General features: G+C 41.7%; 1 protein-coding gene across 1 annotated transcript; it reads left to right on the top strand.

The window, feature by feature from the left end:
* Nucleotides 1–1,802: 1,802 nt before the first annotated feature.
* PNN (pinin, desmosome associated protein) lies at nt 1,803–8,810 on the top strand. Its single transcript, XM_072115653.1, has 9 exons — nt 1,803–1,995; nt 4,486–4,563; nt 4,883–4,951; nt 5,439–5,511; nt 5,609–5,703; nt 6,347–6,422; nt 6,835–6,990; nt 7,071–7,209; nt 7,314–8,810. Exons 1-9 carry the CDS (start codon nt 1,883–1,885, stop codon nt 8,621–8,623), a joined length of 2,109 nt encoding a protein of 702 aa, XP_071971754.1. The 5' UTR covers nt 1,803–1,882; the 3' UTR covers nt 8,624–8,810.
* The last annotated feature ends 8,837 nt before the right edge of the window (nt 8,811–17,647 follow it).

Below are 17,647 nucleotides of genomic sequence, written 5' to 3'. Positions count from 1 at the left end.
GGTTGTCCTGTTACCAGGAACTTGAACATAAAAACCAAGACACACATCAGTCTCTTAGTGTATGTAAAGATCTTCTCCCGTTGAATATCTCCAATGCATAATATCACAGACAGAAGAGTCATCAAAGAGGCGTGAATATTATACTGCAAAGCTATTGGTCATCAGCACATTCTACAAAAAGTTAATTAATTGTGCTCAATTTTCAGGGACCTTGTACACAGATATTGTTTATACTAATTGCCTGAGAAGAAGGAGATAAGCGGACTCCAGAATCATAATATTGAACTAAAGATGAAGGACAGACTGGCTTCTCATTAAAGGAAACCTACCACTTGAAGTGGCAGGTATAAGGGGGAACTACCGAGCACCAGCTGAGGGTGAGCTGGTGCCGGAGCTTAGTTTTGTTAGTGTTTTAAACCGCAGCATCGCGGTTTAAAACACTTTTTAAACTTTATGGCCGAAGCTGCTTTGGCGCAGGGAGGTACGCGCTCGGCGCACCATGCGCGCGACCGTGCTCGCGGCTACATAGGAAGTGAATGAGAGCCGCGGGCACGGTCGCGCGCATGGTGCGCCAAGCGCGTACCTCCCTGCGCCGAAGCAGCTTCGGCCATAAAGTTTAAAAAGTGTTTTAAACCGCGATGCTGAAGTTTAAAACACTAACAAAACTAAGCTCCGGCACCAGCTCACCCTCAGCTGGTGCTCGGTAGTTCCCCCTTATACCTGCCACTTCAAGTGGTAGGTTTCCTTTAAATGTCAAAGGGAATTAGTTGGCAGGCCAGCAAGCAGGTTACATAAAATGAAGTTTGAATTATTAATTTAACTAGACAGTTGTCAGCGAACATGTCTGCTGTATCTAAGATGGCGGACAGTAGTCAAGATGGCGTCCGAGACCAGTGCAATCTCCTTAACACCGTCAAAAAACGCATGCGTTTTTGACCAGTTTGAATTAAGATAATTCATCAAACCTGTCAAAAACTGATGCGTTTTTTGACAGACTGCTTAAAAACGGGCCAAAAAGGTGTTCAAAACGACACGTGTGCCATTACCCTAAGGCCGGCGCCACACGTGGCGCTTTTGTCTGCGCTTGCAAACGCAAGCGCAGACAAAGTCGCGCCCACCGGGGCGGGCCTCGGCCCGATCGCATCGGCGTTTCTATGGAAACGCCTGCGATCGGGAACGAGCTGCCGGTGTTTTGCAAGACGCCTGCGATCGGGCCGAGGCCTGCCCCGGTGGGCGCGACTTTATCTGCGTTTGCAAGCGCAGACAAAGCGTCACGTGTGGCGCCGGCCTAAGGCTCAGGCCACCATCTTGGATTCCTGTGTGACAGTGTGGAGCTGAGATTCTGTCTCTCAATTGGTGTAAATAGACCCCTTTTTAGGTTTCAGCTACTGCTTTTTAATTAAGACTGACTATAACTATATACATTTATTGTTGCTGTGATTGTACTGAGCCTAAAAATAACAAAGACTAAAAAGTAGTCTTAACAATAAAGCCCACAACCAAATGGCGCAACCATGTTTTTTGTAAATCTCCCCGCATTTTTTCCCTCCCAGATTTCCTGGACAAATGTTGTGGGTTTTGTAATGTGGGAAGAAAATAAAAAAAAATAAATAAATAAAAAAAAGACACAAAAATAAAAGGTGTGGCCATGAATGGGTTAAAGGTCTATGTTGATTCGCGCAAATCACAGCCATAGAACCAATCCCATCACACGTTTACATTCCTTTCACTAGACGCCACGCCCCTTTCTTCTCAGTGGCCGATACTGGCAGGCGCGGTCCTTACACGTCATTTCCGCTGTAGGGGGTAAGCGCCACGCTAGGTTGTCTGCTCTCCTCACAGTAACCCGGAAGTGGTTCTCGACGCGAGTTGGGCGGACAAGATGGCTGTAGCTGTACGCACTTTGCAAGAACAACTAGAAAAGGCGAAGGAGAGTCTGAAAAATGTGGACGAGAATATACGGAAACTTACTGGCCGTGACCCGAATGATGCCAGGTATGGAGGCCGCGGCGCCTGGGAGGGGAGCGCGGGAGGATGGCGGGCGCATGGCCCATGCTCTGTGCAGCCGTCACGCTGCTGAGATTTCACTGCATGGCTGTGCCGGGTTATGCCGGGTTACCCTGCACCTGCCTTATACCACACTGTGCACTCCTGCACTCTTATCTTACATCATTTGATTTCAAGCTACTGCTCTCTGTTATCATCCATGTGAAGATTTGTGTATTTTTTTTTTCTTGCATATTCCGATGCACTGAGAAATGCTGCTCCTTGGGTTTGCACGGTCTTGGATCATTTGAACTAGATATCCACGACCTATTATTTTAGCCACGGAAGCCCTTATAAGGGCGTATTTCTTGTGTAGTCTGACTCTGAGAACTGCTGATTTCTCATCTGCTGTGGTTTCAGGCCTTAATCAAGGAAATGCTTCTCCTTTCTCTGCTTAGGAAAATGTAGTTTAGCCAATCTTGCAGGTCTTGAACAGTCTTCCAGTGTGACGATATGGATCGCATATGAAACTTTCACACGTCGCAGGTGTTGTCACCCAAAATGAGTGATTTCTTACCAGCCAAAATTTGTTATCACCATGATGTTAAAATGATGAGAATGTTTCTTTTGATGACATTTGTCCTAGAATGTAACACCACATTCATTCTGCATGTGCAGAATGACCTGATCATGTGACAGAGGTGGCCAGTTTTCTATAATAATAATTATTTATTTTTATAGTGCACACAGATAATAATCTTAGATGACACTTGCCATAAAACCTTTTATATTATAGGACTCCCTCCTCTTGAAAAGACATACAAAACTTCTCTGTATTTGATAGGCCCTTACAAGGCAGAGTTTCCATATAAATGACTTCAGTTTTGTGGCTGCAGATTATAGATTTCCAGGGGATTATTTATCACCTGTTTCACAGCAACTTTTTGGCATTAAAAAAATACACATCATATATTTTTTTAACAGTCAAAAAGTTGCATGGGACAATTAATGTAACTAACTTATTCTGTCGGCTTGTGCAAGGCTGTGTACAGTTTAACCCCTTAAGGACGCAGGGTTTTTCGGCTCATTTCTCGCTCTCCAACTTCAAAAATCCATAACTTTTTCATTTTTACGTGTACAGACCTGTGTGAGGGCTTATTTTGTGCGTAACAAATTTTACTTTCCCGTGATGTTATTTATTTTAACATACCTTGTACTGCGAAGCTGAAAAAAATTCCAAATGTGGAAATTTTTTTTTTTAAAAACGTCACGTTCTTGTGGGCTCAGTTTTTACGACTTTCACTCTTCGCTCCAAATAGCACACCTACTTTATTCTTTGGTTCGGTGCGATCGCGGTGATACCAAATTTATACAGGTTTTATTGTGTTTTAATACATTTTCAAAAATTAAACGAATGTGTACAAAAAAAAAAACAACATTTTTGCCATCTTCTGACGCTAATAACTTTTTCATACTTTGGCGCACGGAGATGTGTGAGGGGTCATTTTTTGCGAAATGAGGCGACGTTTTCATTGCTACAATTTTGAGGTCTGTGCGACATTTTGATCATTTTTTGTTTCATTTTTTATGTTATGTAAAAAGGTGTAAAAGTCGCATTTCGGACATGTGGGCGCCATTTCCCGCCTCAGAGGTCACCGCCGCCCGTAACCGTTTTTATATTTTGATCGGGCATTTTGGGATGCGGCGATACCTAATATGTCTGTGATTTTTACTGTTATGTTTTATATCCGTTCTAGGGAAAGGGGGTGATTTGAACTTTTAATAAAATTTTTATTTTTTTTTTCCACTATTTTTTAGACCATCTAGGGTACATTAACCCTATATGGTCAGATCGTTTCTACCATATACTGCAATACTTCTGTATTGCAATATATGGCATTTTTGCAGCACATTCATTACAATGAGCCACTGGCTCATTGTAACGAATCTGCAGATGCCAGATAGTCTCGGGTCAAACGAAGACCCGAGGCTACCATGGCAGCCGATCCCCGCCCCCGATGACGTTCGGGGGCGCGGCGATCGTAATAAAGATGGCGGCGCCCGCGGTTATTAGCGGTGGGGGTTTGCTGCAATATGCAACAACCCCCACCTCTGTATGAAGAGGACTCAGCCCGTGAGCCCTCTTCATACATCCCTTATACGTTAAGGGGTTAATATATAAACTGCAACTTCAGTCCCGTTCCCCCTCACCGGCTTATGACCTTTTATGAGTCTTCTGTTTTTAAATGTTGCAAAAAAAAAAAGTGAAATCGACTCTCAAAAAACCCTTATGTATCATGTTTCCATTCCTGATTTAATATATAGATGGATTTATGTGCAGGAGTTTTTTTTCTTTCCTAAAACACATTGGTACTGGTTTAGCAGGTTAATTTCTCTGGGCAGGTTTCCTTGGATAGATACCCCTGTATATGGTGTAAAGTTAACAGTTGTGTGTTAGTAAAATTAGACGTTATCTAACACTTGTGATTTGGTTTCTAGGCCGGCACCAACAAGGCGGATGACTATCACAGGCCCAAATGCGATTGGAGGTAGAGGCCGTGGTGGCATTGTGCTACGGTAAATATAAATTTGTTCATAATATACAATGGAACTGAATGGTGTATGCCATATGTTTTGTCTTGTTACTCTTCAATATGAAATATTTCCTTTGTAAAAGCTTCTTTACAAAACCAAAGAAGTTTTGTTTTCAGTATGTTGCAGTAATGAAGTAATATTCATATCCGTGATACTGCTGCGCATGCTGATAAAGAGATGAGGAAAAAATTATTCTCACCAAAACAATATAGCTTGTGATATGCTGGTTTAAACCCGTGACTTCTATCTTTTTCATAATTTGTTTTGCTTATTAAAATGCTTTTTATTTTTCCACCTGTAGGCGTGGACTCTCAGATGGAGGTGGAGGACCCCCAGCTAAACAACGTGACTTTGAAGGGGCATTGAGCAGGTAAAGTACAATTTTGTCTCTACTCAACTATGACTCCTTTACACAAGCTGATTTCTGGTGCCTTGCACAAGGATTAATGTCCAATATTTACAGATCTTAGAACCCAACGACTAATTGGATTATCTATCTGTGTGAAAGGGTCTATTACCCCCTTATGTTATTACTTGGGTTTTCTTAGGTTTTTGTTTGTAAGGCGTTGTTTACGTTGCATTGTTATAGTACTTTTTCCAATTAAAGGGGATGGGCACCTTAACTGAAATGTGGGGGGTGTAGGGTATTAGATAAGATGCCAATATACATCTATAAATAGTTGTACACCACTTCATTGATATGTAATGTGAAGCCTCCTGTGTTTTACCTCAACAGTCAGACATTACTGACCATAAAATGTGATTAATGTTGAATGAAATGTTTTGGTTTTTTTTTGAGTTTCACGTGAGATTAAAAAAAAAAGTGGATGTTAATAATTTTAATTGTAATATTTCAGGCTGGGTGGCGAACGTCGGCAGAGGAGAGAGTCACGCCAGGAGAGCGACGCTGAGGAAGAAGATGATAAGAAAGTAAATATTAAAGTTCTATGAATTTGTAGGATATACTGTTCTTTTCCATTTATAGTAAATCTTAATTAATTATGCCTATTTTCTTTTTCTCCAAAAGCCGGCGTTGCAATCCTCTGTTGTAGCTACCTCCAAAGAACGTACACGCCGAGATCTTATACAAGATCAGAACATGGATGAAAAGGGAAAGCAAAGGTAGAGCTTGTTACTGCAAATATAATAATAATATTTTTAAGCATGCGTAAAACTATCCAGCAATTTTTGCCCCAACCATTAAGTCCATGTAATAGATTCTTCACTTGCTAACCTTGTAAGGGTTTTCTTCACAGCAGTCACCTCATTTACATCAGATAAAGTAACAAGAGTACATAACACATTGAAGCATCCACTACTGACAATAGATGATTTCACAACTTATTTACACCACCTATCTGCAAATAACCAGGAAAAAGAAAAAAAGCATTAGAAAGTGTGATATATTTTGTCTAAATGAAAATCTTGACCTGTAATACTTGGGGGGGAAAGATTTTAACATTGTCTAAGTAGAAGATGGTCATGTGCCTTCCTATGTTTCAAAATTGGTTGTGGCAATTTAGTAAGGGGCATAAGAAAAATCAATATTTACATTACAAGGACCTATTCAAATGAATAAGTTCACGCAATGTGTTCTGCCAGCAGTCTCTTTGAGGTGGCTCCCAAGTTGGTGAAATCTGACATGCGCATGTCCCATTAGGATGAGTTGGCTCAATGAAAACCTTTTTTGTTTGCAGATTCTGTGGAAAGGGGAGGTTTTAACTTTTAACAAACCATTCTTTGTATACTTACTTTTCCTCACCAGAAATCGGCGAATATTTGGCCTGTTGATGGGCACTCTTCAAAAATTCAAACAAGAATCTAATGTTGCCACAGAAAGGGTAAGTTGCTGTTTTTCTTATGTATATATACAAAATTAGACCCCTACACGCGCCGGGGAGGATTTAGTAAAGTTTCCATGACTAGATCAATGCGATTCTGCGCCAGATAAATAATCCAGGATGATTTAATCTGGAGTCGTCTTTACACCAGCTACTTTTTGGTTTGAGTTTTTGCACAGATTAGGTCACACCTAATTTTCAGACAAATCTCCTCACTAAGTGTTAAGCAGGAAATCTATGGTATGGTCAGTTATCATTACATAATTTTTAATCATGACGTCAGTTTTCTTACACAGTGAGTGGAATATCTATCATAATCATCATATGTAATAGTGCAGTATTGGAAATGGATCTATTTGCTTTAATACTAAAACCATCTGCCATATGAAACCATGTTCTTATTGACTTGCAGCAAAAAAGACGTCAAGAAATTGAACAAAAACTTGAAGTTCAAGCAGAAGAAGAAAAGAAACAGGTGGAAAATGAGAGGAGAGAACTTTTTGAGGAAAGGCGTGCCAAACAGACTGAGCTGCGACTTCTGGAACAGAAAGTTGAACTGGCACACTTGGTGATTACTTTTACTTTTTTGTTTGTCTTTTGTACAATCCATTTTGTGCTGTATCTAATGCATGTGTTAACCAATTTCAGCAAGAAGAATGGAATGAACACAATGTGAAAATTATAAAGTATATAAGGACAAAAACAAGGCCCCACCTGTTCTACATACCTGGTAGAATGTGTCCACCAACTCAAAAGTTATTGGATGATTCGCAGAAAAAGATGAATGGTATGTTTGCATATATTTGTATTTGCCTATTATGGAGACTTTTATTAGATTTTTTTTCTAATACCTTTTCAATTTTTATTGACTGCCCTGGCTTTTTTTTTCAGCTATATTTGAAAGTAGACGGACAGAATTTGCAGAACAGTTGAATAAAATGGAAGCTAGGCCTAGGCGCCATTCCATGAAAGACAAAGATCAAGAAAAGAAGCATGACGATGAAAATGAAGAACAGAAGGAGGATCCAGAAGATGGTAAGGTGGCTCGGCATGAGGTAGATGAGGAGACAGGTAACCTACCTAATGATATAGAGATGGAGGACACCTTTGAGGAAGAGAAGGATGTTAGTATTACTTTAATAAGAGATGTAGAAATAGTTCAGGAGAGTAGACTTATGGAAGATGGTGACGATTCTAAGGCTGAGGCAAAGATTGAGGAAGAGGGTAGGGTTGAGGTAGAGGAGCCGCAGATTAGTAAATGGGAAGAAAGGGAGATAGAGGTTGAGGAAGAAGTTAAAGAAGAAGAGGAAAGGAAAGACAACGTGGAGGAAGAGGAGCCCCAGGAGGCAATGGATACTAGTCAAGCAAGTGTTAATGAATCTCACGATGAAATTAACCATAGCAAAGAAGTAGATAGTGAAGAGAGAGCTGATGATCAGTCAGAAAGTAAAGTTGAAGAGGAAGTAGAAACACAAAGAACAAATGAGTCTGAACCCCAACTAGAAAACAAGTCTGTGGAAAAACCAGAGAAGGAACGACATCCAGAACTTATGTTCCATCCACCTGCACATTATGAGCCCCAGACAAGGCTAGAATCGCACTACCATGTGGAAGAGGAGCTAATTCCTGAAAAAGAGGAGACTATAGTTATAGCTGTGGATAATTCCGAACCCCCAGCAGAGCAGACCCAGATTACCACCTCAGAACACAAAGAAAAGAGGAGCAGAAGTAGAGGAAGAACCAAGAACAAAGTAGGCAAGAGCAGAAGCCGGAGTAGCAGCAGCAGTAGTTCTAGCAGTAGTTCCAGCTCCAGCAGTAGTGGAAGTAGCTCTAGCAGCAGCAGTAGTCAAAGCAGTTCGAGTAGTAGTAGCAGCAGCAGTGGGAGCAGCAGCCGGGATAGCAGTAGCAGCAGCAGTAGTAGTAGCAGTGAAAGTCGAAGCCGGAGCAGAGGGAGAGGGCATGTCAGAGATGAGAAACGGAGGCGAAGTGTTGAGCGCAAGCGAAGAGAGAAAGAGACAACTGGAGCAGAGAGGAGTCACAAAACCTCTAAAGTCAGTAGCAGAGACTCCAAAGGAACCAAGGAGAAAAACTCGTCAAGGTCTGACCGGAAGAGGACTGTTTCCGAAGGTAGCCGGTCAGCCAAGCGGCCGTCAAGAAGTGAGCGAGACCGTAAATCAGACAGGAAAGATAAAAGGCGTTGACCAGATTGTGGACTGGACTGTAGTAGATCATGGTGCTGCCTTAACAATAGCATGGAACTAATTGTTTGGGAAAGCACAATGAATTTATTTTTATTTTACCTTTTTGCATTATTTTGTAATTTGGTGGTTTAACAGAGGTGCAAGCTCAAAGATCTCCAAATAAAATAATGGATTGTTTTTCCCAGGATCGTGGCCTCTCTTCTTTGCTAGCGTAAATTTTACTCATACTTGTTCCTGTTTATTTTAAGAAACCAGCCTGGTGATTGAGAGATGGGATTGTCTAAAATCAACCCTTTACCTTACTTTTAACTGTTAAATGGATGTACAGTCATAATTCTTTTGACAATCACTTGTCTTTGCTTTTAGAATTTATTTCAATTCTGTACCCTACCGGTCTTAATACCCACAAATAACACCAGTATTTTAAAGCGTAGCCTAGAAGGTGATATAAATGTGAAGTTGTTTCCCCTTTCTTGCTGGAGACCCTACAATGGCTCCACACAAAATTTAGTTTTCTGTGTTTTGGTCTGGGCAACATCTCAGGTGACATTATAGATACTGATAGACAAATGATGTGTACAGGTTTTGATTTTACTTGGTCAAACATGGTTATAGTATGGTACATCTGAAGTTTCTGACAATTTTGTCTGCTTTGTATGTGGTTTTTCAATTTTTCTTTTCTTTTTTTTTTTTTGTAAGACCAACTGCTATTGTTCAGCTGTTATGTGCAAATAAATAACTTTTGACTAGAATTGGACTACTCCATTTGTTGTCAGATTTAAATCTGGTGTCGGCCTTTTGGAAACCTGAAAAATTTTAGGGGACATACATGCAGCTTAGGTACTGATGGTACTGTCGTCTATAGGCTGGTGTCAAACTTAACCACATGTTGCCACTACACATTTACTAAAGATCTAGAATCTGCAGATTGTAAATTCATGCAGTACACTTACCCTATTGCTAGAAACATCTGCAGTGATTCATGCAGAATAGAGCAAAAATAATGTGGATGACTGCACATCCTGCACTCAAGCCTTTTAAATCTGGTTCAGTTGGCCACTTTATTAGGTAATTTACCAATATACACCTCATCAGCCAGATATTCCTGTCCATAAAATGGCTGCAGGTGGGTCATGTGATGTTATTTGTCAATGAACAATTTCCCTGCCTTTGATGGTAATCATGACTATAAGATTATCATAAGGGCGATAGAGATCACATGACCATCCAATTATGGCCATTTTATAGTCAGGAATATCTGGCTGATGAGGTAAAAGACAGGAGGATTCACTTTACATATCAGGAAACTGGAGCAGAACTTTTATTCTATATTATTAAATTACCTAATATCCTGCCCCCCGCACTTACACGCACATTTAAAAAAACCATGAACTAAAGTGGCCAACCCTTTTTTTTAACTATCTATTTATTAGGTATAAAAATATCCACTACCTTCTAAAGACCTCCTTTACATGTGGCAGTAATGCACATGTTTTCAAACGCATCAGAACATCCAAGACATTTGTCTGAATACATAGCTGTTCACGCATGCATTTTGCAAACACATTGTTAACAGCACAGTTTATATACATCATATACAAAGATATACAGTTTAAACACACCATACATGCACATACTGCATATACATACTTACGATACACACATATGTATAGTATGCACAGCATAAACACAAACTTACCATATACAACCTATGCATACACTCAGTGTGTATGGAAAGTATCAAGACCCCTTTGAATTTTTCACTGTTTAGTTCATTGCACCCAATTGGTAAGATCAAAAAAGGTTTTTGTTTTTTTTTGCTCAGTAATGTACACTCTGCTCCCATCTTGACAGAAAAAAAACTGAAAAAAGCCCCGACTGGTGGAGGCTTCAGTGACAGGGGACTTTGTGGAACTTTCTCCCACTCCCCTACATCTCTGGAGCTCACAGTGATCACAGTGATCTTGGATATCTTCTTTACCTCTCACCAAAGCTTTTCCCCGCGATTGCTTAGTTTGGCTGCAGGGACAAGCTCAAGGAATATTGTGGTCGTCCCAAACTTCTTTCATTTAAAGGGGTTTTCTCATGAAAGAAAAAAGAGATGAGACCGATAAGATTTGGATGGATAGACATAACACACAATGACACTCTCCAGCTCTGCTACATCTCCACTATCTGTCATTTCTGTCTCTGAGCTCTTTGGGCAGTTCCTTACACCTCATGTGCTCTGATATTCTCTGTGAGCTGTGAGGTATAGACAGGTGTGCCTTTCCTAATCAAGTCCAATCAGTTTAAGCTGGACTCCAATGAAGGAGTATAACCATCTTAACCCCTTAATGACCGCCCTATCGGGAATCTACGTCAGTCATTAAGGGTACTTCTTCTGACGCGACGCCTTTCTACGGCGCCGCGTCAGAAGAAGATTTCGGGACATCGGGTCAGTATAGTGCCGGTGTCGGGCTGTGATATCACAGCCCAGACCCGGCACTAACACCCGGGATCGGAAAAACTCTGATCCCGGGTGTTTAACTCCTTACACGCCGCGGTCAAGTGTGTCCCCCCGTGGATCGGACCCCCCCGGTGTGCTTACCGGGGGATCCGATCCCTCCTGCCGCTCCCCCGGGTCCCGACGAGTGACCCGAGGCTGTCGGCTCCTCTTCTCGCCGGGTCCTGCCTTCCTGGCAGGACCCGGCTGTAGGTAACTGAGCATGCGCGGCATGCTCAGTTACTTACACTTGTATTGCAGTGTATAGTGTATTGCAGTGTAGAGGCTTGAATAAGTGATCGGATAATCGCTTGTTCAAGCCAAAAGGTGGAAAATATGTGAAAGTAAAAAAAAAAAAAATTAAATCATTTTATAATAATAATTAAATAAATAAAATAAAGTCCAATAATCTCCCCAGTTACACATATAATGCAAATACAGTATATAAAACACACGAAAAATGTACATACTTGGTATCGCCGCGTCCGTATTAATCTGTACAATAAATCTAAATCAATATTGAACCCGCTCGGTGAACGATGGAAAAAAAATCCAAATCCAAAATAAAAATAGATGATTTTCTTTGTGTCCCCCTTGAAATAGTTAATAAAATCTCATGAATAAGCTATAGACCCCCTAAATGAATTATCTATACATTGTATCTCATTCCGTAAAAAATAAGCCCTCATATGTTTGCATTACCAAAAAAAATAAAAATGTATAGGTAGTACAATGTGACAATACAAATCTGCTGTGAATGGCGCCTCCATTCATTCTATACTTGGCCGTGCGCCCATACAGCAGTTACCACCACATATCGGGAGGAATTGGGCATCAAGCTTTGCAGTGTGTTTCATCATTTAATTTATTCTGAAACTGTCAGTTTGGCCTAAATGAATGTATTTTCCAAAAAAATTCCATAGTTTCTAAATCGCAGGTCCATATTGTTTTAACCCATGTGAAACACTTAAAGGGTTAATGGACTTAATAGAAGTTGTTTTACATACGTTGAGGGGTGAAGTTTCTATAGTGGGGTAATTTATGGGGTTTTACTATTATTTAGGCCTCTCAAAGTCACTTGAAAGCTGAGTTTTCCCTCAAAATGTGAGTTTTGGCAATTTTCATGAAAATGAGAAAAATCGCACCTTCTGCAAAGTTCTGCGCCTCATAACATTCTAGAAAAGTGAGAGGATGCATAAAATATCATCCCAACATAAATCAGACATTCCGTAAATGTAATTTATCAAGCTTTTTGGGTAGTTTTACTTCCTGTCTGGAAAGCAGAACATTTCAAACTTGGAAAATGAAGAATTTTTACAAACTTTTGCCAAATTTTCACTTTTTTTCAGAACGAATCGCAAAACGTATCACTTACATTGTACTTCATGTTAGTTATAAAATTTATCACGAGAAAACATTCTCAAAATCACCCGGATATGTTAAAGCGTTCCGAAGTTATAACCAATTATCGTGAGACAGGGCAGATTTGAAAAATCGAGTCTGGTCATTGAGCTGAAAACTAGTGTCGGTGATAAGGGGTTAAGGAGAATCAGAAGGAAATGGACAGCACGAGAGTTAAATATAAATGTTACAGCAAAGGGTCTGAATACTTATGACAATGTGATATTTCAGTTTTATTCGTTTTTTTCTTTGTCAAAAAATAAATAAAAAGGGGTCTAAATACTTTTTGTACCCAGTGTATATACAGAATATTCACACACAGCAGATACACACATACATTTATGCAGTCTTATCCTAGGGGGTTGTTAGAGGACACAGATATGACTTAATACAGCATAGCAGCTGCTGACAACATATGCAGCATATATATACACACTCACCGGCCACTTTATTAGGTACACCTGTCCAACTACTCATTAACACTTAATTTCTAATCAGTCAATCACATGGCGGCAACTCAGTGCATTTAGGCATGTAGACATGGTCAAGACAATCTCCTGCAGTTCAAACCGAGCATCAGTATGGGGAAGAAAAGTGATTTGAGTGCCTTTGAACGTGGCATGGTTGTTGGTGCCAGAAGGGCTGGTCTGAGTATTTCAGAAACTGCTGATCTACTGGGATTTTCACGCACAACCATCTCTAGGGTTTACAGTGAATGGTCCGAAAAAGAAAAAACATCCAGTAAGCGGCAGTTCTGTGTGCGGAAATGCCTTGTTGATGCCAGAGGTCAGAGGAGAATGGGCAGACTGGTTCGAGCTAATAGAAAGGCAACAGTGACTCAAATTGCCACCCGTTACAACCAAGGTAGGCAGAAGAGCATCTCTGAACGCACAGTATGTCGAACTTTGAGGCAGATGGGCTACAGCAGCAGAAGACCACACCGGGTGCCACTCCTTTCAGCTAAGAACAGGAAACTGAGGCTACAATTTGCACAAGCTCGTCGAAATTGGACAGTAGAAGATTGGAAAAACGTTGCCTGGTCTGATGAGTCTCGATTTCTGCTGCGACATTCGGATGGTAGGGTCAGAATTTGGCGTCAACAACATGAAAGCATGGATCCATCCTGGTGGTGTCATGGTGTGGGGAATATTTTCTTGGCACTCTTTGGGCCCCTTGGTACCAATTGCGCATCGTTGCAACGCCACAGCCTACCTGAGTATTGTTGCTGACCATGTCCATCCCTTTATGACCACAATGTACCCAACATCTGATGGCTACTTTCAGCAGGATAATGCGCCATGTCATAAAGCTGGAATCATCTCAGACTGGTTTCTTGAACATGACAATGAGTTCACTGTACTCAAATGGCCTCCACAGTCACCAGATCTCAATCCAATAGAGCATCTTTGGGATGTGGTGGAACGGGAGATTCGCATCATGGATGGGCAGCCGACAAATCTGCGGCAACTGTGTGATGCCATCATGTCAATATGGACAAAAATCTCTGAGGAGCTTCCAGCACCTTGTTGTATCTATGCCACGAAGAATTGAGGCAGTTCTGAAGGCAAAAGTACCTAATAAAGTGGCCGGTGAGTGTATAACAGAGCACCTCTCCATTCTTCAGTGTGGCAGGACGGATGGCTGGGTCCCCTGATATTGAGGGCCCCATAGCGGCTGCTATGTCTGCTACCCCTTAAGTTACTTCCTTGCGCCCTTACGCAACGGTTAATGTTAGAGAAGCCGAGTACAGTAGTCCCTGTGAGCAGCTTCATAGGTCTCGTTTATGAGAACCATTTCACATCCGTAAGAAGATATGGAAGAAATAATTGAGGTGTCATATATAATCTGTGTACATAGAACAATAGCTGCTGGCATGCTGCACGTTCCTAGTACAACAAAGCATTAACTTCTTTGCGCTCAGTGATGGATATAACTGAACTCAAAAGCTGATGCCCGTTCAGCTTGTAATCTGAGCTGGATCGGCATCAATATACACGGGGTGTCAGCTGTACCTAACAACTGACACTCCATTGTAACACCCGCTGTCAGAATGACCACCGATAGCTGGTGTTTAACCTGTTAAATGCTGCAGTTAGTGTGACCATGACATTTAAAGGAAATCTACCATTTGATTTGTTGCATTATGAAGCAAACATACCTTGAGAATGCTGTAGCTACACTGATGCCGGATCATATCTTGGTTAATCCCTGAGCTGAGTGGTTTTACTGATAAAACAAATATAACATAATGAAGCTCTGTCGCTTCTACACTCACCGGCCACTTTATTAGGTACACCATGCTAGTAACGGGTTGGACCCCCTTTTGCCTTCAGAACTGCCTCAATTCTTCGTGGCATAGATTCAACAAGGTGCTGGAAGCATTCCTCCGAGATTTTGGTCCATATTGACATGATGACATCACACAGTTGCCGCAGATTTGTCGGCTGCACATCCATGATGCGAATCTCCTGTTCCACCACATCCCAAAGATGCTCTATTGGATTGAGATCTGGTGACTGTGGAGGCCATTTGAGTACAGTGACCTCATTGTCATGTTCAAGAAACCAGTCTGAGATGATTCCAGCTTTATGACATGGCGCATTATCCTGCTGAAAGTAGCCATCAGATGTTGGGTACATTGTGGTCATAAAGGGATGGACATGGTCAGCAACAATACTCAGGTAGGCTGTGGTGTTGCAACGATGCTCAATTGGTTCCAAGGGGCCCAAAGAGTGCCAAGAAAATATTCCCCACACCATGACACCACCACCACCAGCCTGAACCGTTGATACAAGGCAGGATGGATCCATGCTTTCATGTTGTTAACGCCAAATTCTGACCCTACCATCCGAATATCGCAGCAGAAATCGAGCCTCATCAGACCAGACAACGTTTTTCCAATCTTCTACTGTCCAATTTCAATGAGCTTGTGCAAATTGTAGCCTCAGTTTCCTGTTCTTAGCTGAAAGGAGTGGCACCCGGTGTGGTCTTCTGCTGCTGTAGCCCATCTGCCTCAAAGTTCGACGTACTGTGCGTTCAGAGATGCTCTTCTGCCTACCTTGGTTGTAACGGGTGGCGATTTGAGTCACTGTTGCCTTTCTATCAGCTCGAACCAGTCTGCCCATTCTCCTCTGACCTCTGGCATCAACAAGGCATTTCCGCCCACAGAACTGCCGCTCACTGGATGTTTTTTCTTTTTCGGACCATTCTCTGTAAACCCTAGAGATGGTTGTGCGTGAAAATCCCAGTAGATCAGCAGTTTCTGAAATACTCAGACCAGCCCTTCTGGCACCAACAACCATGCCACATTCAAAGGCACTCAAATCACCTTTCTTCCCCATACTGATGCTCGGTTTGAACTGCAGGAGATTGTCTTGACCATGTCTACATGCCTAAATGTACTGAGTTGCCGCCATGTGATTGGCTGATTATAAATTAAGTGTTAACGAGGAGTTGGACAGGTGTACCTAATAAAGTGGCCGGTGAGTGTATATCTGCTCTGGCACTTGCTTTGCCGCTTCTTATAGCAGGAGAGTTTTTCTATGATTGCATCATCATCTCCTGCATTTCTCTTCCTGCCAGACAGAATAATCAATTGCTGCACCATCCTCCAGCTGCTGTGTATGAGTCATTCAGCTCAGGTGGATTAGTGCTTGACTAGTCATGCTTTACTTTCAACCATTTGTAATTCCAAGCTCCGTAAGCCAGTCTGTCCCAGCTTTCCCAAGGTCCTGAATGGTTTAATTGTTTTTTCAGCAAAACCACTCAGCTCAGTGATTAACCAAGATATGATCCTGCATCAGTGTAGCTACAGCATTCTCACGGTATGTTTGCTTCATAATGCATGAAATCATATGGTAGTTTTCCTTTAAGTTGTCTTCTCTCCACGGCAATCTCTCCACTGAACTCACCTGAGCGCCCTTCAGCATTGCAAGATTTCAATGTATGCATGTCCTCCTACTGGGAGAGGGAACGTCCCTGCATTATATATTTCTATATAATGAAGGGACTCCAGTCCTCTCCTCTGTGTGCAGCAGGGTTGCACATTTTCATGTGTAACCGACCTAAGGTACAGTAGAGGGGGGAGAGGAATTACAGAATGCTCGTATAGCAAATTTTCCTTTACAATTTTTGTAAAATGCAAGCTTGTCTTACAGAACAAGTACAGAATCATCCACTGTTCCATTGTACACACCCACTCTTTATACCAGGAGGAAAACTTGCTAACGATTATGTGTTTTATAGAGGAGGTCTCATTCCCTTGGGGTGCATTGACATGTGGCATCTAACGCATGCGTTTCAAAATGCAATGTTTCAGCTAAAGACAGATTTGCCTAATTAAATGGCTGTTAACATCTGCGTTTACAAAACGCAACGGTAAATCCATGTGTTAACAGCCATTTAAATCGGCAAATCTCTCTTCAGCTGATCCATTGTGCTTTGAAATGCATGTGTTCACGTGTGAATGCACCCTTGAGGGGTGTAGGTAGGGCCGGAGACCGCACCTGGCATACCTGGGCAAGTGCATGGGCCCAGAGCTGCTGGAGGGGCCCACATGGCCCAATCTCAGTTTATGTTGGGCTTAATATAAAAGAACCAATGAAGCGGCTCTTTGGGATGATAGACTAAGGAATATTTTAGGGAACAGGGGACTATTTTAGTTTCTGAATTTTTAATTCCACCAGCTGAGTTCATTGCAAGGGGGCCCACTGAGGCTCTGTCGCCCAGTGGCCTACTGAAAACTGGAGCAGGCCCTGGATGTAGGTAATATTAGATAATAAAGATGAAAAGGCAGCACAAAAATGTTAGATAGCTATGGTTGTGCTGTGCTTGGTGTGTGAGGAGATCGTCATGCAGTTGTCTATAGGCTGTATGCTTTATACCAGTCTACATACATTACATCTCTTTTATAGTTTTCTACTTTTCCATACTTTTAAAGGATCTACCATAATGTATCTGGATAATAAGGTAGATCCGGTGGCAGGTTCTGTTAATGTATTATATGGGCAGCACGGTGGCTGAGTGGGTAGCACTACAGCCTTGCAGGGCTGGCTCCTGGGTTCTATTCCCACCCAGGTCATCATCTGCAAAGAGTTTGTATGTTCTCTTCGTGTTTGCGTGGGTTTCCTCCTGCATAC

Source organism: Engystomops pustulosus, chromosome 7, assembly GCF_040894005.1.
Source record: "Engystomops pustulosus chromosome 7, aEngPut4.maternal, whole genome shotgun sequence".
NCBI classification, from domain to species: domain Eukaryota; kingdom Metazoa; phylum Chordata; class Amphibia; order Anura; family Leptodactylidae; genus Engystomops; species Engystomops pustulosus.
This window is presented reverse-complemented; position numbering and strand designations above follow the sequence as displayed.

Excerpts from the sequence above, each read along its gene's own strand:
- PNN (XM_072115653.1), top strand. The coding sequence starts at position 1,883 with ATGGCTGTAGCTGTACGCACTTTGCAAGAACAACTAGAAAAGGCGAAG. Across the intron at positions 4,564-4,882 it reads CGTGGTGGCATTGTGCTACG|GCGTGGACTCTCAGATGGAG; the intron begins GTAAATATAAAT and ends TTCCACCTGTAG. Across the intron at positions 6,991-7,070 it reads AAGTTGAACTGGCACACTTG|CAAGAAGAATGGAATGAACA; the intron begins GTGATTACTTTT and ends AACCAATTTCAG.